Below are 26,218 nucleotides of genomic sequence, written 5' to 3'. Positions count from 1 at the left end.
CTCACACGCTTATCAGAACAAGTGGCGGTACCATCTACGGATAGGGCCGTACTTAAGGAGCCAGCTGATAGGAGGCTGAAAAATATCCTAAAAAGTATACACACACATGCTGGTGTTATACTGCGACCAGCGATCGCCTCAGCCTGGATGTGCAGAGCTGAGGTGGCTTGGTCGGATTCCCTGACTAAAAATATTGATACCTTTGACAGGGACGGTATTTTATTGACTATAGAGCATTTAAAGGATGCATTTCTATATATGCGAGATGCGCAGAGGGATATTTGCACTCTGGCATCAAGAGTAAATGCGATGTCCATATCTGCAAGAAGATGTTTATGGACACGACAGTGGTCAGGTGATGCAGATTCCAAACGGCACAAAGATGTATTGCCGTATAAAGGGGAGGAGTTTTTTGGGGTCGGTCCATGGGACCTGGTGGCCAGGGCAACTGCTGGAAAATCCACCGTTTTTTACCCTAAGTCACATCTCTGCAGAAAAAGACACCGTCTTTTCAGCCTCAGTCCTTTCGTCCCTATAAGAGTCATATCTGCCCAGGGATAGAGGAAAGGGAAGAAGACTGCAGCAGGCAGCCCATTCCCAGGAACAGAAGCCCTCCACCGCTTCTACCAAGTTCTCAGCATGACGCTGGGACCGTACAGGACCCCTGGATCCTACAAGTAGTATCCAAGGGGTACAGATTGGAATGTCGAGAGGTTTCCCCCCTCGCAGGTTCCTGTAGTCTGCTGTACCAATGTCTCCCTCCGACAGGGAGGCAGTATTGAAAACAATTCACAAGCTGTATTCCCAGCAGGTGATAATAAAATTACCCCTCCGACAACAAGGAAAGGGGTATTACTCCACACTATATGGTGGTACTGAAGGCTAGGTGAGACCTATTCTAAATCTGAAAAATTTGAACACTTGCAAGGGTTCAAATCCAGATGGAGTCACTCAGAGCAGTGATAGCAAAGAACAAGGGGACTATATGGTGTCCCGGGACATCAGGGATGCTTACCTCCATGTCCCAAAATTTGCCTTTTCTCACCAAGGGTACCTCAGGTTCGTGGTACAGAACTGTCACTATCAGTTTCAAGACGATGCCGTTGGATTGTCCAAGGCACCCCGGGTCCTTACCAAGGTAATGACCGAAAGGAGGATTCGTCTTCAAAGAAAATGGACGACCTCCTGATAAGAACAAGGTCCAGAGAACAGTTGGAGGTCGGAGTAGCACTATCTCAAGTAGTTCTACGACAGCACGGGTGGATTATAAATATTCCAAAACCGCACTTGTTCCGACGACACGTCTGCTGGTCCTAGGGATGATTCTGGACACAGTCCAGGAAAAGGTGTTTCTCCCAGAGGAGAAAGCCAGGGAGTTATCCGAGCTAATCGGGATCCTCCTAAAACCAGGAAAAGTGTCAGTGCATCATTGCACAAGAGTCCTGGTAAAAATGGTGGCTTATTACGAAGCGCTTCCATTCGGCAGATTTCACGCAAGAACTCTTCAGTGGGATCTGCTGGACAAATGGTCCGGATCGCATCTTCAGATGCATCAGCGGATAACCCTATATCCAAGGACAAGGGTGTCTCTCCTGTGGTGATTACAGAGTGCTCATCTTCTAGAGGGCCGCAGATTCGGCATTCAGGATTGGATGCTGGTGACCACGGAGGCCAGCCTGAGAGGCTGGGGAGCAGTCTCACAAGGAGTGTGATCAAGTCTGGAGAATTCTCTCCACATAAATATACTGGAGCTAAGAGCAAATTTATAATGCTCTAAGCTTAGCAAGACCTCTGCTTCAAGGTCAGCCGGTATTGATCCAGTGGGATAACATCACGGCAGTCGCCCACGTAAACAGAAAGGGCGGCACAAGAAGCAGGAGGGCAGTGGCAAAACTGCAAGGATTTTTCGCTAGGCGGAAAATCATGTGATAGCACTGTCAGCAGTGTTCATTCCGGGAGTGGACGACTGGGAAGCAGACTTCCTCAGCAGGCACGACCTCCACCCGGGAGAGTGGGAACTTCATCGGGAAGTTTTCCGCATGATTGTGAACCGTTGGGAAAGACCAAAGGTGGACATGATGGCGTCCCGCCCGAAAAAAAAATGGGACAGGTATTGCGCCAGGTCACGAGACCTTCAGGCGATAGCTGTGGACGTCCTGGTAACACCGTGGGTGTAACAGTCGGTGTATGTGTTCCCTCCTCTGCTTCTCATAACCAAGGTATTGAGAATTATAAGACATAGAGGAGTAAGAACTATACTCGTGGCTCCGGATTGGCCAAGAGGGACTTGGTAACCGGAACTTCAAGAGATGCTCACAGAGGACTAATGGCCTCGGGAGCTAAGAAGGGATTTGCTTTCAGCAAGTACCATGTCTGTTCCAAGAGGAACCGTGGCATCGGCCTTTAAGAAAGGACCTGCTCCAGCAGGGACCTTGTCTGTTCCAAGACTTACCGCGACTGCGTTTGACGGCATGGCGGTTTGAACGCCGGATCCTAAGGGAAAAGGCATTCCGGAAGAGGTCATACCTACCCTGGTCAAAGCCAGGAAGGAGGTGACCGCACAACGTTATCACCACATGTGGTAAAAATATGTTGCGTGGGTGAGGCCAGGAAGGCCCCACGAAAAAATTTCAACTAGGTCGATTTCTGCACTTCCTGCAAACAGGAGTGTCTATGAGCCTCAAATTGGGGTCCATTAAGGTTCAAGTTTCGGCCCTATAGATTTTCTTCCAGAAAGAATTGGCTTCAGTTCCTGAAGTCCAGACGTTTGTCAAGGGAGTATTGCATATACAGCCCTTGTGTGCCTCCAGTGGCACCGTGGGATCTCAACGTAGTGTTGGGATTCCTCAAATCATATTGGTTTGAACCACTCAAATCTGTGGATTTGAAATATCTCACATGGAAAGTGACCATGCTGTTGGCCCTGGCCTCGGCCAGGCGAGTGTCAGAATTGGCGGCTTTGTCTCACAAAAGCCCATATCTGATTGTCCATTCGGACAGGGCAGAGCTGCGGACTCGTCCCCAGTTTCTCCCTAAGGTGGTGTCAGTGTTTCACCTGAACCAGCTTATTGTGGTACCTGCGGCTACTAGGGACTTGGAGGACTCCAAGTTGCTAGATGTTGTCAGGGCCCTGAAAATATAGGTTTCCAGGACGGCTGGAGTCAGGAAAACTGACTTGCTGTTATCCTGTATGCACCCAATAAACTGGGTGCTCTTGATTCTAAGCAGACGATTGCTAGTTGGATGTGTAGTACAATTCAGCTTGCACATGCTGTGGCAGGCCTGCCACAGCCAAAATATGTAAATGCCCATTCCACAAGGAAGGTGGGCTCATCTTGGGCGGCTGCCCGAGGGGTCTCGGCTTTACAACTTTGCCGAGCAGCTACTTGGTCAGGGGCAAACACGTTTGCAAAATTCTACAAATTTGATACCCTGGCTGAGGAGGACCTGGAGTTCTCTCATTCGGTGCTGCAGAGTCATCCGCACTCTCCCGCCCGTTTGGGAGCTTTGGTATAATCCCCATGGTCCTGACGGAGTCCCCAGCATCCACTAGGACGTTAGAGAAAATAAGATTTTACTTACCGATAAATCTATTTCTCATAGTCCGTAGTGGATGCTGGGCGCCCATCCCAAGTGCGGATTGTCTGCATTACTTGTACATAGTTATTGTTACAAAAAATCGGGTTATTATTGTTGTGAGCCATCTTTTTTAGAGGCTACTTCATTGTTATCATACTGTTAACTGGGTTCAAATCACAAGTTGTACGGTGTGATTGGTGTGGCTGGTATGAGTCTTACCCGGGATTCAAGATCCTTCCTTATTGTGTACGCTCGTCCGGGCACAGTACCTAACTGAGGCTTGGAGGAGGGTCATAGGGGGAGGAGCCAGTACACACCATGTGATCCTAAAAGCTTGCTTTTGTGCCCTGTCTCCTGCGGAGCCGCTATTCCCCATGGTCCTGACGGAGTCCCCAGCATCCACTACGGACTATGAGAAATAGATTTATCGGTAAGTAAAATCTTATTATTTTGCCTTATATTCCTGCACAGCCTAGGAAAGCACGACATTATCAAATGCAGCCTTTCGAACAAAGAAACAAGAAAGTCCGAGGTGCGTCCTTTCTTGACAGAGGCGGGGGCAGAGGAAAGAAGCTGCACAACACAGCTAGTCCCCAGGAACAGAAGTCCTCCCCGGCCTCTACAAAAATCCACCGCATGTCGCTGGGGCTCCACAGGCGGAGCTAGGCCCGGTGGGGGCACGCCTTCGTAAGTTCAGGCACAAGTGGGTTCACTCCCTGTTAGATCCCTGGGCAATAGATATTGTGTCTCAGGGATACAAGCTGGACTTTGAGAAGATGCCCCCTCACCGACGGCCCTGCCGGCTTCCCCCCACGAGAGGGAAACAGTGTTAACTGCAATTCACAAATTGTATCTTCAACAGGTGGTGGTCAAGGTTCCCCTCCTTCAACAAGAAGGGGGTTATTATTCGACCATGTGGTAGTCCCGAAACCGGACGGTTCGGTCAGACCCATATTGAATTTAAAATCCCTGAACATATACCTGAAAAGGTTCAAGTTCAAGATGGAATCGCTAAGAGCGGTCGTTGCAAGCCTGAAAGGGGGAGATTTTATGGTGACTCGGGACATAAAGGATGCATACCTTCATGTCCCCATTTATCCACCTCATCAGGCGTACCTCAGAATTGCGGTACGGGATTGTCATTACCAATTTCAGACGTTGCCGTTTGATCTCTCCACGGCCCCGAGAATGTTCACCAAGGTAATGGCGGAAATTATGGTGCTCCTGCGGAAGCAAGGTGTCACTATTATCACGTACTTGGACGATCTCCTCATAAAAGCGAGATCAAGAGAGCAGTGGCTGAACAGCGTATCACTTTCTCTGGAAGTGTAACGGCAACACGGCTGGATTCTATATATTCCAAAGTCGCAGTTGGTTCCTACAGCTCATCTGCCTCTCCTAGGCATGATCCTAGACACTGACCAGAAAAGGGTTTATCTCCCGGTAGAGAGAGCTCAGGAGCTCGTGACACTGGTCAGGAATCTATTAAAACCAAAGCAGGTGTCAGTGCATCACTGCACTCGAGTCCTGGGAAGAATGGTGGCATCATACGAGGCCATTCCCTTCGGCAGGTTCCATGCGAGGACCTTCCAATGGGACTTACTGGACAAGTGGTCTGGATCACATCTTCAGATGCATCGGTTAATCACCCTATCCCCCAGGGCCAGGGTGTCTCTCCTGTGGTGGCTGCAGAGTGCTCACCTTCTCGAAGGTCGCAGATTCGGCATTCAGGACTGGGTCCTGGTGACCACGGATGCAAGCCTCCGAGGGGTGGGGGGCAGTCACATAGGGAAGAAATTTCCAAGGGCCGTCCACAATTTCTGCCAAAAGTGGTGTCATCCTTTCATATGAACCAACCTATTGTGGTGCCTGTGGCTACTCGTGACTTGGAGGATTCCGAGTTACTAGATGTGGTCAGGGCTTTGAAGGTTTATGTAGCCAGAACGGCTAGGGTCCGGAAAACAGAATCTTTGTTTATCCTGTATGCTTCCAACAAGCGCCTGCTTCAAAGCAAACTATTGCTCGCTGGATCTGTAACACGATTCAGCATGCTCATTCTGCGGCAGGGTTGCCGCTGCCTAAATCAGTTAAGGCCCATTCCACAAGGATGGTGGGCTCTTCTTGGGCGGCTGCCCGAGGGGTCTCGGCATTACAGCTTTGCCGATCGGCTACTTGGTCAGGTTCAAACACCTTTGCAAAGTTCTACAAGTTTGATACCCTGGCTGAGGAGGACCTTGTGTTTGCTCATTCGGTGCTGCAGAGTCATCCACACTCTCCCGCCCGTTTGGGAGCTTTGGTATAATCCCCATGGTCCTTACGGAGTCCCCAGCATCCACTAGGACGTTAGCGAAAATAAGATTTTACTTACCGGTAAATCTATTTCTCGTAGTCCGTGGTGGATGCTGGGCGCCCGTCCCAAGTGCGGACTTCTTCTGCAATACTTGTATATAGTTATTGCTTAAATAAGGGTTATGTTGGTTGCATCAGGGTTGATCTGATGCTCCGTTGTTGTTCATACTGTTAACTGGGTAAGTTTATCACGAGTTATACAGTGTGATTGGTGTGACTGGTATGAGTCTTGCCCTGGATTCCAAAATCCTTTCCTTGTACTGTCAGCTCTTCCGGGCACAGTTTCTCTAACTGAGGTCTGGAGGAGGGACATAAAGGGAGGAGCCAGAGCACACCAGTATCCAAATTCTTTCTTAAAGTGCCCTGTCTCCTGCGGAGCCCGCCTATTCCCCATGGTCCTTACGGAGTCCCCAGCATCCACTACGGACTACGAGAAATAGATTTACCGGTAAGTAAAATCTTATTTTTGCTATGTTATGTCATTATAGTCCTGTAAACTACAAAACTAGAGTTCTAAGTAGACTTGTAAACATCCTCTCACATAGTATACAAGAGCTGGTCGATTTTGGACAAAAATCCGGGAAGAGGTTCCTTCAGGATCTTCATGTCCCCAACCTGCTGGTTTTTCCTCCAAATACAGACTTCCACAAGGACTCCTTATACACCTCTGGTCATCTCATACTGCAGGACAAGGTAAGCATGACCGCTGCACATGTGCCTCTGATGTGTTGATCCCCCTGCCCAGAAACACCACCTACACTGTCTGTCCACAGGCGAGTTGCCTCCCTGCATTACTGTTGGATCCTCCTGTTGGTTCATGTGTAATTGATGCTTGTGCTGCCCCAGGAAACAAGACAAGCCAGCTAGCTGCCATTTTACAGAATAAGGGGTAAGTGTGTATGGGATTGAGCTCCTGGATAGGCATGGAGTACTCGGTACTGATGTATTATACAGGAATAGTGCAATGGAGGTTGCTATCACTCCTCTACACTATGGACACAAATGGAACTGTGCAAAATGTTATTTCAGAAAAGTATTTGCCTTTGACCTGGACACCAAACGTTTGGCTACTATGAGTACCCTGCTGCTGCGGGCTGGAGTCACGTGCCAAGAACTTGCCAACCAGGACTTCCTTACTGTCAGTCCAAGTGACCCAAAATACCAGAAAGTCCGTCACATCTTAGTGGACCCGTCATGCAGCGGGTCAGGTGAGTAGAATTAGTCTTATAAGCAAATACTGACTTTTTTTACAAACAAATATATAAAATCTGAGCATTCCAGAGCAAATATGCAATGTGGCAAACAAAGTATATTCTAAAACACGAGACTGTCCTATTTGTAAGGCACCAGGGGGTAAATGTAATAGGGTCTGAGTTTGTCGTACCAGTCAAACTCGCACCTGCTCACACATTTTGAAGGTGCGAGTTTGACCCGCAACTCACAAATGTAATAACCTCTGAGGTTTAAAGTTCAAGGCTATTAAAAGTCCATGGGAAAACATCTGGATGTGAGTTTGGTCTGTGCAAGTTTTTCGGAATTGCAGGAAACACGCGAGCTTGCGTATTCCCGCATCCTATTACATTGTCCGAGTTGTAGACATTTGCTAGTTAAGCGCTAAACTAGCACATTTTACAAACTCTGACCCTATTACATTTACCCCCAGGAGTCTTATGACCAAATGTTGCTGAAACACAATCTCATTAAGTCCAAAACAATTGGAATTCTGTCTTCACCTTGGGCTGTAGTAAAATCAGATGGAGGTTATTTATCTGTTATCCAATTAGCGGTTTGCTTTTACTGCTGATGAATTAATGGGGGTCATTCCGAGTTGATCGCTAGCTGCCGTTGTTCGCTGCGTAGCGATCAGTGAAAAAAATGGCTAATCTGCGTATGCACCGCAATGCGCACGCGTGACGTGCGGGTACAAAGAGCATCGTGGTTTTGCACAGGTTCTAGCAACGCTTTCAGTCGCACAGCCGATCGCAAGGAGATTGACAGGAAGAGGGCGTTTCTGGGTGTCAACTGACCGTTTTCTGGGAGTGGTAGGAAAAACCGTCCGTTTGCTGGGCAGGTGTCTGACGTCATTACCGTGTCACTCGTCGCAGCAATCATCGCACAGGATATGGAACTACAGGGCTGGTCTTGTTTTGCACAAAATGTGTTTGCAGGCGCACTGCTGCACAGGCGTTTGCACTCCTGCAAAGCGAATATACACTCCCCCGTGGGCGGCGACTATGCGTTTGCACGGCTGCCTTAAACTGCTAGCGAGTGATCAACTCGGAATGACCCCCAATGAGCGCTGCTGGAACTGAGGGCAGAAGTCAGACAAATCGACTGTGTTCCATTTTATTGTGTTCTATGAGAATATTCCAGTTATGCATATTAATAAAATTGTCTTCTCCGGGTGATAAGAATTTGTAGTAGCTATGTTTTCTCTGACGTCCTAAGTGGATGCTGGGGACTCCGTCAGGACCATGGGGATTAGCGGCTCCGCAGGAGACAGGGCACAAAAGTAAAAGCTTTAGGATCAGGTGGTGTGCACTGGCTCCTCCCCCTATGACCCTCCTCCAAGCCTCAGTTAGATTTTTGTGCCCGGCCGAGAAGGGTGCAATCTAGGTGGCTCTCCTAAAGAGCTGCTTAGAGTAAAAGTTTTGTTAGGTTTTTTATTTTCAGTGAGTCCTGCTGGCAACAGGCTCACTGCATCGAGGGACTTAGGGGAGAGAAGTGAACTCACCTGCGTGCAGGATGGATTGGCTTCTTAGGCTACTGGACACCATTAGCTCCAGAGGGAGTCGGAACACAGGTCTCACCCTGGGGTTCGTCCCGGAGCCGCGCCGCCGACCCCCTTGCAGATGCCGAAAAGTGAAGAGGTCCAGAAACCGGCGGCAGAAGACTTTTCAGTCTTCATAAGGTAGCGCACAGCACTGCAGCTGTGCGCCATTGTTGTCAGCACACTTCATAGCAGCGGTCACTGAGGGTGCAGGGCGCTGGGGGGGGCGCCCTGGGCAGCAATGATAGTACCTTATTCTGGCTAAAAATACATCACATATAGCCCCTGGGGGCTATATGGATGTATTTAACCCCTGCCAGGTCTCAGAAAAACGGGAGAAGAAGCCCGCCGAAAAGGGGGCGGGGCCTATTCTCCTCAGCACACAGCGCCATTTTCCCTCACAGAAATGCTGGTGGGAAGGCTCCCAGGCTCTCCCCTGCACTGCACTACAGAAACAGGGTTAAAACAGAGAGGGGGGGCACTTATTTGGCGATATGACTATATATATTAAAATGCTATAAGGGAAAAACACTTATATAAAGGTTGTCCCTGTATAATTATAGCGTTTTTGGTGTGTGCTGGCAAACTCTCCCTCTGTCTCCCCAAAGGGCTAGTGGGGTCCTGTCCTCTGTCAGAGCATTCCCTGTGTGTGTGCTGTGTGTCGGTACGTGTGTGTCGACATGTATGAGGACGATGTTGGTGAGGAGGCGGGGCAATTGCCTGTAATGGTGATGTCACTCTCTAGGGAGTCGACACCGGAATGGATGGCTTATTCAAGGAATTACGTGATAATGTCAACAGAGACGGCCGGCAAAAAAATAGTACCTGTCCAGGCGTCTCAAACACCGTCAGGGGCTTTAAAACGCCCATTTACCTCAGTCGGTCGACACAGACACGGACACTGATTTCAGTGTCGACGGTGAAGAAACAAACGTATTTTCCTTTAGGGCCACACGTTACTTGTTAAGGGCAATGAAGGAGGTGTTACATATTTCTGATACTACAAGTACCACAAAAAAGGGTATTATGTGGGGTGTGAAAAAACTACCTGTAGTTTTTCCTGAATCAGATAAATTAAATGAAGTGTGTGATGATGCGTGGGTTTCCCCCGATAGAAAATTATTGGCGGTATACCCTTTCCCGCCAGAAGTTAGGGCGCGTTGGGAAACACCCCTTAGGGTGGATAAGGCGCTCACACGCTTATCAAAACAAGTGGCGGTACCGTCTCCGGATAGGGCCGTCCTCAAGGAGCCAACTGATAGGAGGCTGGAAAATATCCTAAGAAGTATATACACACATACTGGTGTTATACTGCGACCAGCGATCGCCTCAGCCTGGATGTGCAGAGCTGGGGTGGCTTGGTCGGATTCCCTGACTAAAAATATTGATACCCTTGACAGGGACAGTATTTTATTGACTATAGAGCATTTAAAGGATGCATTTCTATATATACGAGATGCACAGAGGGATATTTGCACTCTGGCATCAAGAGTAAGTGCGATGTCCATATCTGCCAGAAGATGTTTATGGACACGACAGTGGTCAGGTGATGCAGATTCCAAACGGCACAAAGAAGTATTGCCGTATAAAGGGGAGGAGTTATTTGGGGTCGGTCCATCGGACCTGGTGGCCACGGCAACTGCTGGAAAATCCACCGTTTTTACCCTAAGTCACATCTCTGCAGAAAAAGACACCGTCTTTTCAGCCTCAGTCCTTTCGTCCCCATAAGAGTCATATCTGCCCAGGGATAGAGGAAAGGGAAGAAGACTGCAGCAGGCAGCCCATTCCCAGGAACAGAAGCCTCCACCGCTTCTGCCAAGTTTCTCAGCATGACGCTGGGGCCGTACAGGACCCCTGGATCCTACAAGTAGGATCCCAGGGGTACAGATTGGAAAGTCGAGACGTTTCCCCCTCGCAGGTTCCTGAAGTCTGCTTTACCAACGTCTCCCTCCGACAGGGAGGCAATATTGGAAACAATTCACAAGCTGTATTCCCAGCAGGTGATAATCAAAGTACCCCTCCTACAACAAGGAAAGGGGTATTATTCCACACTATGTTGTGGTACTGAAGCCAGAAGGCTCGGTGAGACCTATTCTAAATCTGAAATATTTGAACACTTACAAAGGTTCAAATCAAGATGGAGTCACTCAGAGCAGTGATAGCGAACCAGGAAGAAGGGGACTATAGGGTGTCCCGGGACATCAGGGATACTTACCTCCATGTCCCAATTTGCCCTTCTCACCAAGGGTACCTCAGGTTCGTGGTACAGAACTGTCACTATCAGTTTCAGACGCTGCCGTTTGGATTGTCCACGGCACCCCGGGTCTTTACCAAGGTAATGGCCGAAATGATGATTCTTCTTCAAAGAAAATGGACGACCTCCTGATAAGAGCAAGGTCCAGAGAACAGTTGGAGGTCGGAGTAGCACTATCTCAAGTAGTTCTACGACAGCACGGGTGGATTCTAAATATTCCAAAACCGCAGTTGTTTCCGACGACACATCGGCTGTTCCTAGGGATGATTCTGGACACAGTCCAGAAAAGGGTGTTTCTCCCGGAGAAGAAAGCCAGGGAGTTATCCGAGCTAGTCAGGAACCTCCTAAAACCAGGAAAAGTGTCAGTGCATCATTGCACAAGGGTCCTGGGAAAAATGGTGGCTTCTTACGAAGCGATTCCATTCGGCAGTTTTCACGCAAGAACTTTTCAGTGGGATCTGCTGGAAAAATGGTCCGGATCGCATCTTCAGATGCATCAGCGGATAACCCTGTCTCCAAGGACAAGGGTGTTTCTTCTGCGGTGGCTGCAAAGTACTCATCTACTAATGGGCCGCAGATTCGGCATTCAGGAAGGGTCCTGGTGACCAGGGATGCCAGCCTGAGAGGCTGGGGAGCAGTCACACAGGGAAAAAATTTCCAGGGAGTGTGATCAAGTCTGGAGAATTCTCTCCACATAAATATACTGGAGCTAAGGGCAAGTTACAATGCTCTAAGCTTAGCAAGACCTCTGCTTCAAGGTCAGCCGGTATTGATCCAGTGGGACAACATCACGGCAGTCGCCCACGTAAACAGACAGGGCGGCACAAGAAGCAGAAGGGCAATAGCAGAAACTGCAAGGATTCTTCGCTGGGCGGAAAATCAGGTGATAGCACTGTCAGCAGTGTTCATTCCGACGCCCGGGAGAGTGGGGATTTCATCGGGAAGTCTTCCACATGATTGTGAACCATTGGGAAAGACCAAAGGTGGACATGATGGCGTCCCGCCTGAACAAAAAACTGGACAGGTATTGCGCCAGGTCAAGAGACCCTCAGGCAATAGCTGTGGACGCTCTGGTAACACCGTGGGTGTACCAGTCAGTGTATGTGTTCCCTCCTCTGCTTCTCATACCCAAGGTACTGAGAATTATAAGACGTAGAGGAGTAAGAACTATACTCGTGGCTCCGGATTGGCCAAGAAGGACTTGGTACCTGGAACTTCAAGAGATGCTCACAGAGGACTCATGGCCTCTGCCGCTAAGAAGGGACTTGCTTCAGCAAGTACCATGTCTGTTCCAAGACTTACCGCGGCTGCGTTTGACGGCATGGCGGTTGAACGCCGGATCCTAAGGGAAAAAGGCATTCCGGAAGAGGTCATTCCTACCCTGGTCAAAGCCAGGAAGGAGGTGACCGCACAACATTATCACCACATGTGGCGAAAATATGTTGCGTGGTGTGAGGCCAGGAAGGCCCCACGAAGAAATTTCAACTCGGTCGATTCCTGCATTTCCTGCAAACAGGAGTGTCTATGGGCCTCAAATTGGGGTCCATTAAGGTTCAAATTTCGGCCCTGTCGATTTTCTTCCAGAAAGAATTGGCTTCAGTTCCTGAAGTCCAGAAGTTTGTCAAGGGAGTACTGCATATACAACCCCCTTTTGTGCCTCCAGTGGCACTGTGGGATCTCAACGTAGTTCTGGGATTCCTCAAATCACATTGGTTTAAACCGCTCAAATCTGTGGATTTGAAATATCTCACATGGAAAGTGACCATGCTGTTGGCCCTGGCCTCGGCCAGGCGAGTGTCAGAATTGGCGGCTTTGTCTCCCTAAGGTGGTGTCAGTGTTTCACCTGAACCAGCTTATTGTGGTACCTGCGGCTACTAGGGACTTGGAGGACTCCAAGTTGCTAGATGTTGTCAGGGCCCTGAAAATATAGGTTTCCAGGACGGCTGGAGTCAGGAAAACTGACTTGCTGTTATCCTGTATGCACCCAATAAACTGGGTGCTCTTGATTCTAAGCAGACGATTGCTAGTTGGATGTGTAGTACAATTCAGCTTGCACATGCTGTGGCAGGCCTGCCACAGCCAAAATATGTAAATGCCCATTCCACAAGGAAGGTGGGCTCATCTTGGGCGGCTGCCCGAGGGGTCTCGGCTTTACAACTTTGCCGAGCAGCTACTTGGTCAGGGGCACACCCTGACTGAGGAGGACCGGGAGTTCTCTCATTCGGTGCTGCAGAGTCATCCGCACTCTCCCGCCCGTTTGGGAGCTTTGGTATAATCCCCATGGTCCTGACGGAGTCCCCAGCATCCACTTAGGACATCAGAGAAAATAAGAATTTACTTACCGATAATTCTATTTCTCGTAGTCCGTAGTGGATGCTGGGCGCCCATCCCAAGTGCGGATTGTCTGCAATACTTGTACATAGTTATTGTTACAAAAATCGGGTTATTATTGTTGTGAGCCATCTTTTCAGAGGCTCCGCTGTTATCATGCTGTTAACTGGGTTCAGATCACAGGTTGTACAGTGTGATTGGTGTGGCTGGTGTGAGTCTTACCCGGGATTCAAAATCCTTCCTTATTGTGTACGCTCGTCCGGGCACAGTATCCTAACTGAGGCTTGGAGGAGGGTCATAGGGGGAGGAGCCAGTGCACACCACCTGATCCTAAAGCTTTTACTTTTGTGCCCTGTCTCCTGCGGAGCCGCTAATCCCCATGGTCCTGACGGAGTCCCCAGCATCCACTACGGACTACGAGAAATAGAATTATCGGTAAGTAAATTCTTATTATTGTATGCATTGTATTTCCCAAACATCCCTTTTATACAGCTATATTTCACCACAAATACTGCTAAGAATGCAGACTTAGGGGCAGATGTACTAAACCTTGGGGAGAGAGAAACTACCAGCCAATCACATCCTAACTTATTTTTCAAACACAGCCTGTAACATGGAGTTAGGAGCTGATTGGCTGGTACTTTCTCCACTTGGGTGTGGATCATAGGGTCAACAGTAACTAGGTCGACATCTGAAATAGGTTGACACGGCCATTAGGTTAACGTGGAAAAGGTCGACATGAGTTGTTTTTAAAATGTATTTCTCTAAAGTCCTAGAGGATGCTGGGGACTCCGTAAGGACCAGTAGGTTTAAAATCTTATTTTTTGGTGTCGTTTTCTCCGTAACGTGACCGGGAACCCCAATTGGTGCACCGTGTCCCTTCGCTCTCCATGCTTCGGGCAAGGTGCCTCGCTCAGCTACTGCTGCGCTCAACACTGGTAACTATTCCCAATCGTAGTCCACATGGATCGTAAAGTATGAAAAAGTGAAAAACTCATGTCGACCATCTCATGTGTCGACCTAATGCATGTTGACCAATACTGGTCGACCTAAAGACCGGGTACCCTACACTTTATCCCTCTCCAAGGCTTAATACATCTATCTCTTCGTTACTATTGATATCGGAGATTTCAGGCACGAAGCAGCCATTTGTAGTCTGAGGCAATAGTCATGGCATTGCAGTCTATCATTAACTAAGTACTTGTCACCGCGCTGAGGCTTTTGGTTTAGTTGTTTCATCCCACCAAATGGCTGCCACCTGGAGGACGCAGGGTTTGATGGATACATTCAGAGTAGGGATTTCAGTGTTTTAGATTCGCTCACCATTGACATCTCTGATGATACGTCCTGACTTGCGCTCCTCAGGCATGCCAGACCGGATGAAAGTCCTCACAGATGAGGCGGAGCCTGAGCAGGGAGAGCGGATGCAGGCCTTGTCAGCTTTTCAAAGACGCGCTGTATCCCATGCCCTACGCTTCCCCTCTGTCCAGTATGTTGTCTACTCCACCTGCTCAGTACACCAGCAGGAAAATGAGGATGTGGTGAAGGGCATTCTGGATGAACACCCCGACTTCAGGTATATGGATACGGCTCCTACTTATGGGGTACAATAATAATCCTGTGCTGTGGTGGTTGTAATCTACTTTGCCCATGTTCATTACAGATTGGTCAACGTCCTCCCCACGTGGCCAGTGCGAGGGCTGAACACGTTCTCTGGGTCAGACTGTTGTCTTCGGGCCTCTTTCTCAGAAACTTTAACAAATGGATTTTTTGTTGCACTCTTTCAGCGCAAGAGCAAGGAGGACGACAGGTAGATGCGCGCATCGTCTGTTTGTAGTTTAACTTCAAGGTCATATTTAAAGGAAAAGAGTGGGGGTATTCAGATCCCTGAAAATTATACTGTCTGCCATTCTGGAATGAAACGCCAGCATCACAGGTATTCCCTCACACCCCATAGAGGTACGAGGTACAAACTTGTGATGTTAGTGCTATCATAATTGCCGCTATACATAATTCCCGGTGGCACATAATGTCGTTTTGACACTCGATTGCATGTTTATTTATGAACCAGTGGTGTTACCTCATAGTATAGAAGAGAAAAGCAGTAATGGGAAACAGAGTTCACTGTGATTGAACTAGATCACAGATTCTCAAACTCTGTCCTCAGGACCCCACATGGTCCATGTTTTGCAGGTCACCTGTAGATTTTTGAAATGTGACAGTTGATGACACACAGTGCAGCTGCTGGGTGACATGGAAAACGTGAACCGTGTAGGGTCCTGAGGACTGAGTTTGAGAACCACTGAACTAGATTAATCAATCCGTTCTACAATTATGAATATTTTAGTAAAGCTTTGTGTTGTAAATTGCACAAGAGGTACTGAGGTTCTAGCTTAACAGAGAGGAACAGGTTGGGTATGTGTTACCGGCGCTGGGGATCCCGGCGGTTAGCAAACCGACCGCGGGATGCCAATGGGGGGGGCAACCGCAACAAAGCCCCTTTTGGGCACATTGCACTCGCCAAGCAGCGGTCTCTGTGGCGAGCGCAGGTTCTGTTCCCACTCTATGGGTTTTGTGGACACCCACAAGTGAGAATAGTCCATGCTAGTCGGCATGCTGACTGCCGGGATTTAGAGGGGGGCGGGATGTAGCTGTCGGTATTGTGACCGGTGGTCACATAACTACATTCCAGAAGAACATCAATTCTAGCTTGAACTGCATTTATGTTCCTTTAGAACTGGATATTGACAGGGGCTGGACTGACTTAACAAATATTTGATTGTATACTGATCCTTACAAGTCTTTGATTTTTATTCCACTTAGAGGTTAATTAAATTAGCCCCAGGTGTGAAAATGGGTGATAGCCTTGGTCTTTTAACTCCCAGAGCTATTCAGTTAGAGCCACTTTTTCTCGCCCAGTAAATGAACTGTGAACGCGTGTTAAGATTTAGAATCCGGGATAAGTTCCCAGACCTATGTGTTAACACAGCCACGGCACACAAAAACGGGCCATTTATCTGGGGGTTTTTTTTGAGCCTGCTCAGGCTCAAAAAAAAAAAATCCTGTTAACTGCAGCCTGTGGCCTGCCTTTGGGGCTAATTGAACAGCCCCAGGGTATCAATTAGCCCGTGGTAAATTACTGTGGATAATTGAATTCCCCCCTTAGAGGGTTATTGCATGTCAATCAGCAGCCTGATGGTGTTTTTATTAGATTTTATTTCAGCCATTTCTCTGTTGTATTTTAACGTTATGTTTTGTTACATTGTAGAATAAATAGTTCAATCACAGTTACTATTATTATCACATTTTATTTATAAGGGGCCACAAGTGTTTCGAAGCGCTGTACAAACGACACACATTAGAACAATACAGGGTACACAGAACTTAATGTTACAGTAACTGAAGAACGAAAACAGATCCCAGGTAACAATTAGCAGCACAGTTCTCACTACACAATACAGCTGAGATGTAAGGAAACAAAGGTGTAATCCGCGTACCACTAGGGGCAGGAAGCCGTTAGAATAGTGAAACGGTAACGAGTGAGAGGAGATGCGGGTATAGATGGTCACTGAGTAGAAGAGAGATGTAATTGATGTGTGAGAACAGGAGGGCAGAGGCCCTGCTCCAAGGAGCTCATAGTTTAGGGGGTGACATGATGTGCGAGCAAGCGGCAGGAAGTAAGCGAGGCATAGAGGGCTAATGCATAAGGCAGGGGGTTGGGATAGTCGCATCAAGACTAGGTTATGCGGAAAGGTACGCTTTGGTGAACAGGTGGTTTTACAGTGTCTGTTTGAGGTTTTTAAAGGTTGGGGAGAGTCTAATAGAGCGAGAGAGCGAGTTCCAGGAAAGGGGGACAGCACTGGAAAAATCTTGGCTTTGTTCATGGGATCCAGAGACCAGGGTAGAGGAGAGGCGATGGTCATTGGCCGACCGTAGAGGGCAGGAGGGAGTATATAGGGAGATGAGGTTGGAGATGTAGGGAGCAGTGGAGTTAGAGAGGGCCTGGTATGTGAGAGTGAGGAGTTTGAAGAGGATTCTGTAGGGAAATGGGAGCCGTTGAAGGGGAGTGGCAGATGCGGAGTGGTGGTAGAGGAAGATAAGTATAGCTGCGGAATTGAGAACAGATCGGAGTGGAGCAAAATGGGAGCGTGGTAGGCCAATGAGGCTTTAATAGTTGAGCCGTGAGATGACTAGTGAGTGGATCATAAGTTTAGTCGCACTCTGGGAGAGGAACGGTCTGATGCGAGTGATGTTGCATAGCTGGAACCAACAAGAGATTGGACTCTGCTTTTTCTGTCTGCAGCAGTTGCCAAGCATTCTTGTTATCTTCACTAAGTTGTGGGAATAGAAAGACTGGTGTCCCCACAGGTATCATGCTGATCAGAGAGGTCAGGCCAGTGTGGCATTGCAGGCTCACTGTATGTGGCAGCTGATGTGGTTGTCCACACGTCTTGTCCTATCAGGCTGCCACATACGAAGGACATCCAATGTATGTTCAATACATCGGACTGAATAATGTTTACTTTAAATATTAAGTGCAATTTACAGTAATATAAAGTGTTGATTAACTGCCAGTTCCATGGACAAGTGAGGCTGTGTGCATACAGCATAAGTGCAGGGAGTAGAGTCTGTAGACTCCATCTCCCAGAGCTGTAAGATCACAGTTGGGAAGGGGCATCCAAAGGTAAGAATAATCCCATGTTTAGGCTTTTGAATGCTATTGATGTGTCTGGGATTTTGTGTGTAGCTACACTTTCCTCACGGAGTATTTCTGCCCGCAGTGCTATGACATCAGAAGAACAGAGTTCTGCAAATTTGCACCAACTAAATGCCACAAATGAAAAAAAGGAAAATGACAGAACAAATCCCAAAAGGAAAGCGGACGCTCTCATCCAAGATTGCACGAGCCACACAAAGAAGCCCCGTAAGAAGAAGAAGAAGAAACGCAAGATAGACCAGTCCTAATTTAATAAATACATGCAACTCTCTGTGCATATCATTTTCTGTAAATTTTTGAGGAAAAAAAAAAGTAAGGCTAAATTTATAAAACATACAAAACCCTCCTTCTGGTGTGTTGTGTGTAAGTGGCACTTTACAAAATTGGATGCAGGAACTACCACAATCAGTGTTAATGTCTTATCATTAATCAGCTAGTGAAGAATGGCAGGATTATACCCGAATGCACACAGATATGCATTTCTTTGTGACTGGTGTACATCATGGCAAGGTAACGTGTTGGAACATTTATCTATGTACAAACATTTTTTCAGCAATCGGGCTCCCACTATTCCAGACCTCCTATGCATGGAGCGTTCCAGACTCTATTTAGGAGGGTATGCAATTAGCTCCGATAATTTTGGAGCTATTGATTTCGCTCCACTGCCTATCCAATTGAGGCCTTTTTCACCAAAGCCTTTTCACCTTTTTTTTTTTTTTTTTTTTTGTGAAATTACATTGTCGAAAAATGCTCAATCGGCAAAAACGGCCTGTGTCGTGTTTTCACCAGCACAGGTGAGAAAATGTGGATTCGCCAATCCACGTGTTTTTCACTCCTGCTAAATTTTTGCCTAGGCGAAAAAAAGGCCCTGCTATTGAATAGGGTGAATCCCCATGCGTCCTAAAAATAGGAAAGTCTAGTTGTTTTCGTCTAGGCAAAAAAAAATGGACCTAATTGCATACCTACTGACTAGTTTAGCTCATTTTCAGGAAGCATTAAGCACTTATTTATTGGTGGGTTTCTGCCCTTTCAAGGCCACCACAAATGTCACTCTTTGGTCTCCCCAGACAAGTATATTTTTGGCAGCAAATATATTTTATTAAGGAAAGGCAGACAAAATAGGGAAAATAGATTCCATGATAGTAAAGTGCCAAAATGTATACCCCACAAATGAATTGGCTACTTCTCCTGAGAACAGGAATGACAAATGTGTGTGCTTTGAGGCCTGATGTAGTTATAGGCCTAAGAACGCAACTATTTTTTTTAATTTACAGTATGCGGCATCTGCAGTCGGGTACAGCTATTGACAAAGGTCCTCCGGTAGGAGATAAGACCAACAACTGGAGTCTTTTTCTGTGTTTGGGTCAACTTACATTTTGATTGTCCTTTCTCAGTCAGCCACTAGGGGACACTGGAAGATGCTGACACTGGGGTATAGATGGGTGGCTATAAGAAGGAAGCTCCTCCCCCTCTATCCCCCATCAGCCCTCAGTTTTAGAATTGTGCCGAGGAAGGCGGTCACGCTTGGCTGAGCTCCAGTCTGTATTTATTTTTATTTGATTTCTTTTCTCCTTTTTGTTTCTTGTCCTCAGGATAACCCTTCCCCACTAACATTACTACATGAGTAACTTCTACTTCTTGTTACGTAGAATAAGTTAAGTACGTAGCAGAAACTTTTTTTTTTGTTTTGTTTAAATAAATGGTGTGTTTTTGGGGTTGTTTTTTTTTAATCAACTTTTTCTTCATTTGCAATTTTTCAACATTTCCTTTTATAAACTTTTTATTTGTTTTTGTTCTTTAATGGGAGGACTACAAAGAAGCATCTTGTTTTCATGCCAACCCCAATGTGGATAGTATTCTATTTGTATTCAGACTCACCAGATTTTTATGTACTGCTATCATCTTAAAACTGTTATCAACATCATAGATTATTTCATCGGGATGCGTTCAATCCTGCTTTGGGTGCTGTTAATTACTGTGTTGATAATGACAGGCCCTGTTAGGTTCTAGCTATACACTGCTGAAATCAGCTCTGGTAAATGGTATTGCTCTTACAGCAGGGCTGGGGGACACTGGACCATGGGATTGTAGGCTGGGTTGGATTGAAGCTCCCCCCCCCCTTCCTTGCAATCCCACCATTCCAGTGTTCTTTAGGTGCTTCAATGAGTAGAGCACGTTTTGGGAGGCTGTTGTGCAGACTATCACGTAGATAGTTAAGTGTTCCCTATCCTGGGGGCGGCTGTTGAGAGCGTGCCAGTGTCCCACCAGCCTTGCTACAAGGGAAAATAGGATTTCTTTATCATCCACTAGGGGTCACTGGAGTACTCTTGGGAATATGGACGGGCTTCCGTAGGAACAGCACTGAATATTTAAATTTAGAACACTCCACCCCTCCATATCCCCGAGTACCTTAGTGTTTTTTCTGTGCTCGAAGTAGTAACAGCTCTGTGGCTGAGTCCACAATTACTTTGAATTTTTATTTTTTCTATTTTATACATTCCTTTCCCCCTTCCAAAAGGCAGGGGTCAGGGATAGTGCAGCTGCTGATAGCAGCAGGGGCGTGTCGGGCCTCTCTGAAAGAGCTCCCTCACAGCCACACACAGATCCTGCACAGGCTGGCCGGCGCTTGTTCAGAAGCCCCGTCGGAGCCTCCTCACAAGCTGCAGGACTGAAGGTATGTGAACGGGGCGGTCAGCTCCCGCTGCCGCCCCGAGGTGTGGGGACATTGTTACTGAACTCGGGGACAGACTGCCTCCGGCCGCCGCTGCTCTCCCCACTCACAGCGGCTCCGGCCGCCGCTGCTCTCCCCACTCACAACGGCTCCGGCCGCCGCTGCTCTCCCGCTCACACGGCGCCGGCCGCCGCTGCTCTCCCGCTCACTGCGCCGGCTGCCGCTACTGCTCCAGGTCCCACCGCTGTTTTACCCGCTGCTCACCCGGGCTCACAGCACAGCGATCCGCTCGGCGATACCCGCTGGCGGCCCCACACGCTGCGCTGCCCGCTGTTCTGCAAGGGGGGGGGGCAATAAATAAGGGGACAATACAGAGGCATAAGAAATACTGCAGCACCAGCAGATGCTAGGCTGCAGGGGTATTTGCAGAGTTATAATCAGTGAAAGTTTGTAACCAGCACTAGGATTATATGTGTAAGCATAGCATGGGGGCCATTTTAACATGCTTCCTGTGTCTTCCTCTGTGATTCCAGAACGTTCCAGTACTACATCTCTACTCCACCGGAGGCGCAGGGGTGTTAGTGGGAATTTGGGATCACATTTCATAGTACTGGCCACGTGTACTGCACTTGTCCAGATATATATACAGAGACACCTTACTGCTATTTTACTGAGTCGTGCAAGTGTCTGGTTTTTGTGTATTGTATTGTCTGTCGCCATAATGAGTAAGGCACCAGCAAAAACTAAAAAGCATAATTGCAAAGTCTGTAGCAGTGTGTTACCGGATGGATCTACCACATGTACAGTATGTTTTGTGGATTCGGTTCAGAATACCATTTCTGCTCCAGTTTTACAACCAATGTCCTCACCGGACCCTCCGTGGGGTATGTTAGTAAATGTACTAGATAGGTTACAATCAGAATTGACCGCCGCTCGTCAGGAGCGGGAAACGGCAAGATCTGAGTCTAGGGTGAGACCGCCAGAACTATCGGAGGCGTCTTAGCCTTGCGTAAGGTCCAAATCCATTTTGGGTAAACGGGATAAATTTCATATGTCTTATGATTTACCTGTTTCGGCTATGTTGCATTCTGACGATTCCATGCCAGACCTCACGGAACAAGATGAGGGTGAGGAGGGCGAAGTGGAGTCAGATGGCGAGGATTTTAACAGTTCCGGCATTGATGATCTCATCAGAGCGGTACGTCAGTCTCTGAAGTTTACTGAAACTGAGGAGCCTCTCACAAATGATCAGGTCGTATTTACTAAACGACAAAAAACTCCAATAAGTTGTCCTGTGTCGGAATCCCTTAATCAGATGTTAGTAGAAACACGACAGAATCCAGATAAACGGTTTTCTATACCTCGCAGATTTAAGTCTAGTTACCCGTTTCCAGACTCTGTAACATGTACATGGGAGAATCCACCAATAGTTGATTCTTCAGTGTCAAAGCTTACCAAGAAATTAACCATACCAGTGCCAGCAGCTACTACGATTAAAGATCCTTCAGATCGCAAGATAGAAACTATGCTAAAATCCATGTATGTAGCAGCAGGTGTGATGCTGAGACCTGGATTGGTTGGCATTTGGGTCACTAAGGCGCTCATAATATCGCTTACAGAACTTAAATCTGCTTTACATGACGAAAACCTGATACTTCTTGTAAATCAAATGATTGAGGCTGTAGAGTATCTCTGTACAGCGTCTACTGACGTCTGTCAGCTCACTTCTCGTATTTCATCGTCGCTAGTTACGGCACGAAGAGCACTCTGGCTGCGTGCTTATCATGCGGAGGCAGAGGTCAAACGAGGTATAGAGGCGTTGCCTTACGATGGCAAGAAGTTGTTTGGTCCTGAATTGGACGCATGGATTGCTGAGGCTACGGGAGGTAAGTCTGTTTTCTTACCATTGCCTCCACCGGTATCAAGAAGGAGGTACGCTGGACCTTCGTTCAAATCCTTTAGACCTCAGCCCTTTCGAGGACGTGGCAGAGGAACAGCCACGCCTGCTAGACGTGGTTTCCAACAAACCAACACAACTCGCCAGGACGCTAAGGTTACCGACAAGCCAGTGGCATGACGGGCTACCAGCCCATCTCGGTTCTCCGATTGTGGGAGCACGCCTTCAGATGTTCCATTTGGCGTGGTTCCACACATCCGCGGATGGGTGGATCCGCAATTTAGTGTTAAAAGGTTACAAAATAGAGTTCGACTGTCTTCCGCCTCTGCGGTTTTTCAAGACAGGATTACCTCTGTCGGACGACAAGAGGACGGTTCTGCAAATTGCCATTCAGTCCCTACTGGATTCGGCAGTTTTGATTCCGGTCCCTGTACACCAACAGGGTCAGGGTTATTATTCAAGTCTGTTTGTGGTACCAAAGCCGGATGGCTCAGTCAGACCAATATTGAACTTAAAGGGTCTCAATCAGTACGTAACTTACTACAGATTCAAAATGGAGTCTCTGCGCTCGGTGATTGCGGGTTTAGAGCCAAAGGAATTTATAATTGCGCTAGATCTCAAGGATGCGTACTTACACATTCCAATTTGGCAGCCTCATCAGAAATTCTTACGGTTTGCAATACGCCAGAACCATTACCAGTTTCAGGCTCTACCGTTTGGCCTGTCATCAGCGCCTCGGGTATTCACCAAAGTGATGTCTGTGATGATAGCTCATCTCAGATCCCTGGGAGTGACCATAGTTCCGTATTTAGACGATCTGCTCATCAAAGCTCCGTCTCAACAGATACTTCTCCAACATGCGTTGCTAACATACGATGTACTGGTTCACCACGGTTGGATTGTCAACTTCAAGAAATCACATCTAATTCCGTCTCAACGCCTTCAATTCCTAGGTATGATTCTCGATACGGTCAATCAAAGAATTTACCTACCACAGCAGAAAGTACAAATTCTACGCCATCTAGTACAATTAGTGCTCAAGCCACGCACAGTGTCGGTACACTTGTGCATTCGCCTCTTAGGCACAATGGTGGCAGCTTTCGAAGCGCTTCAGTTCGGAAGATTTCACTCGCGTCCTTTTCAACTGAATGTGCTCGCCCAGTGGTCAGGCTCGCATCTGCAGATTCACCACAGAGTGAGGTTGTCGCCAAGGGCAAGAGTATCTCTGCTCTGGTGGCTCAAGGAACACAATTTAACCGCAGGAAGACGGTTCGGAGGCTGGAATTGGATAATTCTAACTACGGACGCCAGTCTCAGAGGTTGGGGAGCGGTAATTCAAAATTGTCAGCTCCAGGGTCTCTGGGCAGATCACGAAAAATTGCTGTCTATAAATGTCCTGGAACTCCGCCCAATTTACAATGCGCTACGACAAGCAGTGCACATGCTTCGCTCTCAGCCTGTCCAAGTGCAGTCAGACAATGCGACGGCGGTCACATACATCAACAAACAAGGAGGAACGAGAAGCCGCATGGCAATGCGGGAAGTAGCTCGAATCCTCAATTGGGCGGAATGCCACCAGGTGATATTGTCGGCCGTGTTCATTCCGGGAGTGGACAACTGGGAAGCGGATTATCTCAGTCGTCGGGATTTTCATCCAGGCGAATGGGCATTAAATCCAGAAGTGTTTCACATGTTGGTTCAGCGATGGGGTTATCCTCAGGTGGACCTGATGGCGTCTGGACACAATCACCAAACGTTCCAGTATGTGTCCAGAACAAGAGATCCAAAGGCAGTGGCGGTGGACCCTCTCACTGTCGTGTGGCCGTACAGTCTTGTGTATCTGTTTCCACCGTTTCCGTTGCTCCCTCTGGTGCTAAAACAGATCAAAAGAGAGTCTGTCACAGTCATACTAGTGGCGCCTCATTGGCCTCGGAGAGCTTGGTTCTCGGATCTCCGAGGACTACTCGCAGATGATCCTTGGCCGCTCCCACTACGTCCAGACCTGTTACAACAGGGTCCGTTCCTTTACCCCGATTTAGCGCGGCTGCGTTTGACGGGGTGGCTGTTGAGACCGCCCTCTTAAGAAGAGAGGGCATTCCAGATTCGGTTATACCAACCATGTTACGAGCTAGGAAGCCGGTTACGGCAGCTCATTATTACAGAATATGGCGTGCCTATATAGGTTGGTGTGAGGCGCGGAAGTTTCCAACATCATCTTTCAAGTTATACCGCCTTTTGTTGTTTCTACAAACAGGGTTAGATGGAGGACTGCGTTTATCTACACTAAAGGTGCAGGTATCTGCTTTGTCAATTTACTTTCAAAGACGATTGGCTCTATTGCTGTCTATACGCACTTTTCTCCAAGGTGTCCTCAGAGTACAGCCTCCATTCATTCCACCTACAGCGCCATGGGACTTGAATCTGGTTTTAGAGTTCTTACAGTCTTCATATTTTGAACCCTTACAGCAAGTGGATATAAAGTTTCTCACTTGGAAAACAATTTTTCTTCTAGCCTTAGCTTCGGCAAGGCGTGTTTCGGATTTGGGTGCCTTGTCATGCAAGTCACCGTATTTGGTGTTTCATGATGACAGAGCGGAACTTCGGACGAATCCCGCTTTCTTACCAAAGGTAGTGTCATCTTTTCACATCAATCAACCAATAGTAGTTCCTGTGTTGACGGCACATTCTGGAACTCTGGATGTGGTACGCGCATTACGCGTTTATGTATCCCGAACGTCTTCAGTTCGTAAGACGGATACGTTGTTTGTTCTCTATGATGCTGCCAAGATGGGTTGGCCAGCGTCTAAACGAACTTTATCCAGATGGATAAAACTGACCATACGTCAGGCTTACCTTCATGCTAGGTTACAACCGCCTACGTCAGTAACCGCTCATTCCACACGTTCTGTGGGAACTTCATGGGCAGCTGGTCGGGGAGCTTCTACTAAGCAGCTTTGCCGTGCGGCTACATGGTCTTCAGTGCACACGTTTGTGCGCTTTTACAAGTTTGATACGTTTGCGGCATCAGCATCTGGCTTTGGCCGCCTAGTGTTACAAGTGCCAAACAGCTCTCCCGCCCACGGGGGAAGCTTTGGTACGTCCCAAGAGTACTCCAGTGACCCCTAGTGGATGATAAAGAAAATAGGATTTTGGTACTTACCAGGTAAATCCTTTTCTTTGAATCCATAGGGGGCACTGGACGCCCACCCAGAGCAGTTTACCTAGTTGTGGTGAGTTCTGAGGATCTTATGGTAACACACTTTCACCGACTGGTTCAAATTACAAGTGCTGGTTAGGGTGTCAACTGTTTAGTTGTCAGTAACGTTATGTGTCAACTTCGTTATTGTACGTTATGTTATATGTAATACTCCATTGTCAACCTCTCTATAGTTCCTGTTCGGCTCAGTAAAAAACACTGAGGTACTCGGGGATATGGAGGGGTGGAGTGTTCTAAATTTAAATATTCAGTGCTGTTCCTACGGAAGCCCGTCCATATTCCCAAGAGTACTCCAGTGCCCCCTATGGATTCAAAAAAAGGATTTACCTGGTAAGTACCAAAATCCTATTTTTTGGTCACTTGCCATTGAATTCCTTTCTCTTAAGCAGGCTGGGGGACACTGTGTTCCCTCCCTCACGCTCAGTTGTTTGAT

The 26,218-nt window shown here is 47.7% G+C and overlaps 1 protein-coding gene across 1 annotated transcript in view; it reads left to right on the top strand.

The window, feature by feature from the left end:
* Positions 1 to 18,346, top strand: part of NSUN5 (NOP2/Sun RNA methyltransferase 5) — a 71,554-nt gene extending 53,208 nt beyond the window's left edge. The window contains exons 5-10 of the mRNA XM_063956145.1: positions 6,474 to 6,621; positions 6,702 to 6,817; positions 6,958 to 7,136; positions 14,649 to 14,859; positions 14,947 to 15,093; positions 18,065 to 18,346. Of these exons, the coding sequence (XP_063812215.1) occupies positions 6,474 to 6,621; positions 6,702 to 6,817; positions 6,958 to 7,136; positions 14,649 to 14,859; positions 14,947 to 15,093; positions 18,065 to 18,248 (985 nt within the window). The 3' untranslated portion in view covers positions 18,249 to 18,346. The remainder of the gene's footprint in view (positions 1 to 6,473; positions 6,622 to 6,701; positions 6,818 to 6,957; positions 7,137 to 14,648; positions 14,860 to 14,946; positions 15,094 to 18,064) is intronic.
* Positions 18,347 to 26,218: the final 7,872 nt, after the last annotated feature.

The sequence above is a fragment of the Pseudophryne corroboree genome, chromosome 2 (assembly GCF_028390025.1).
Source record: "Pseudophryne corroboree isolate aPseCor3 chromosome 2, aPseCor3.hap2, whole genome shotgun sequence".
NCBI classification, from domain to species: Eukaryota; Metazoa; Chordata; class Amphibia; order Anura; family Myobatrachidae; genus Pseudophryne; species Pseudophryne corroboree.
This window is presented reverse-complemented; position numbering and strand designations above follow the sequence as displayed.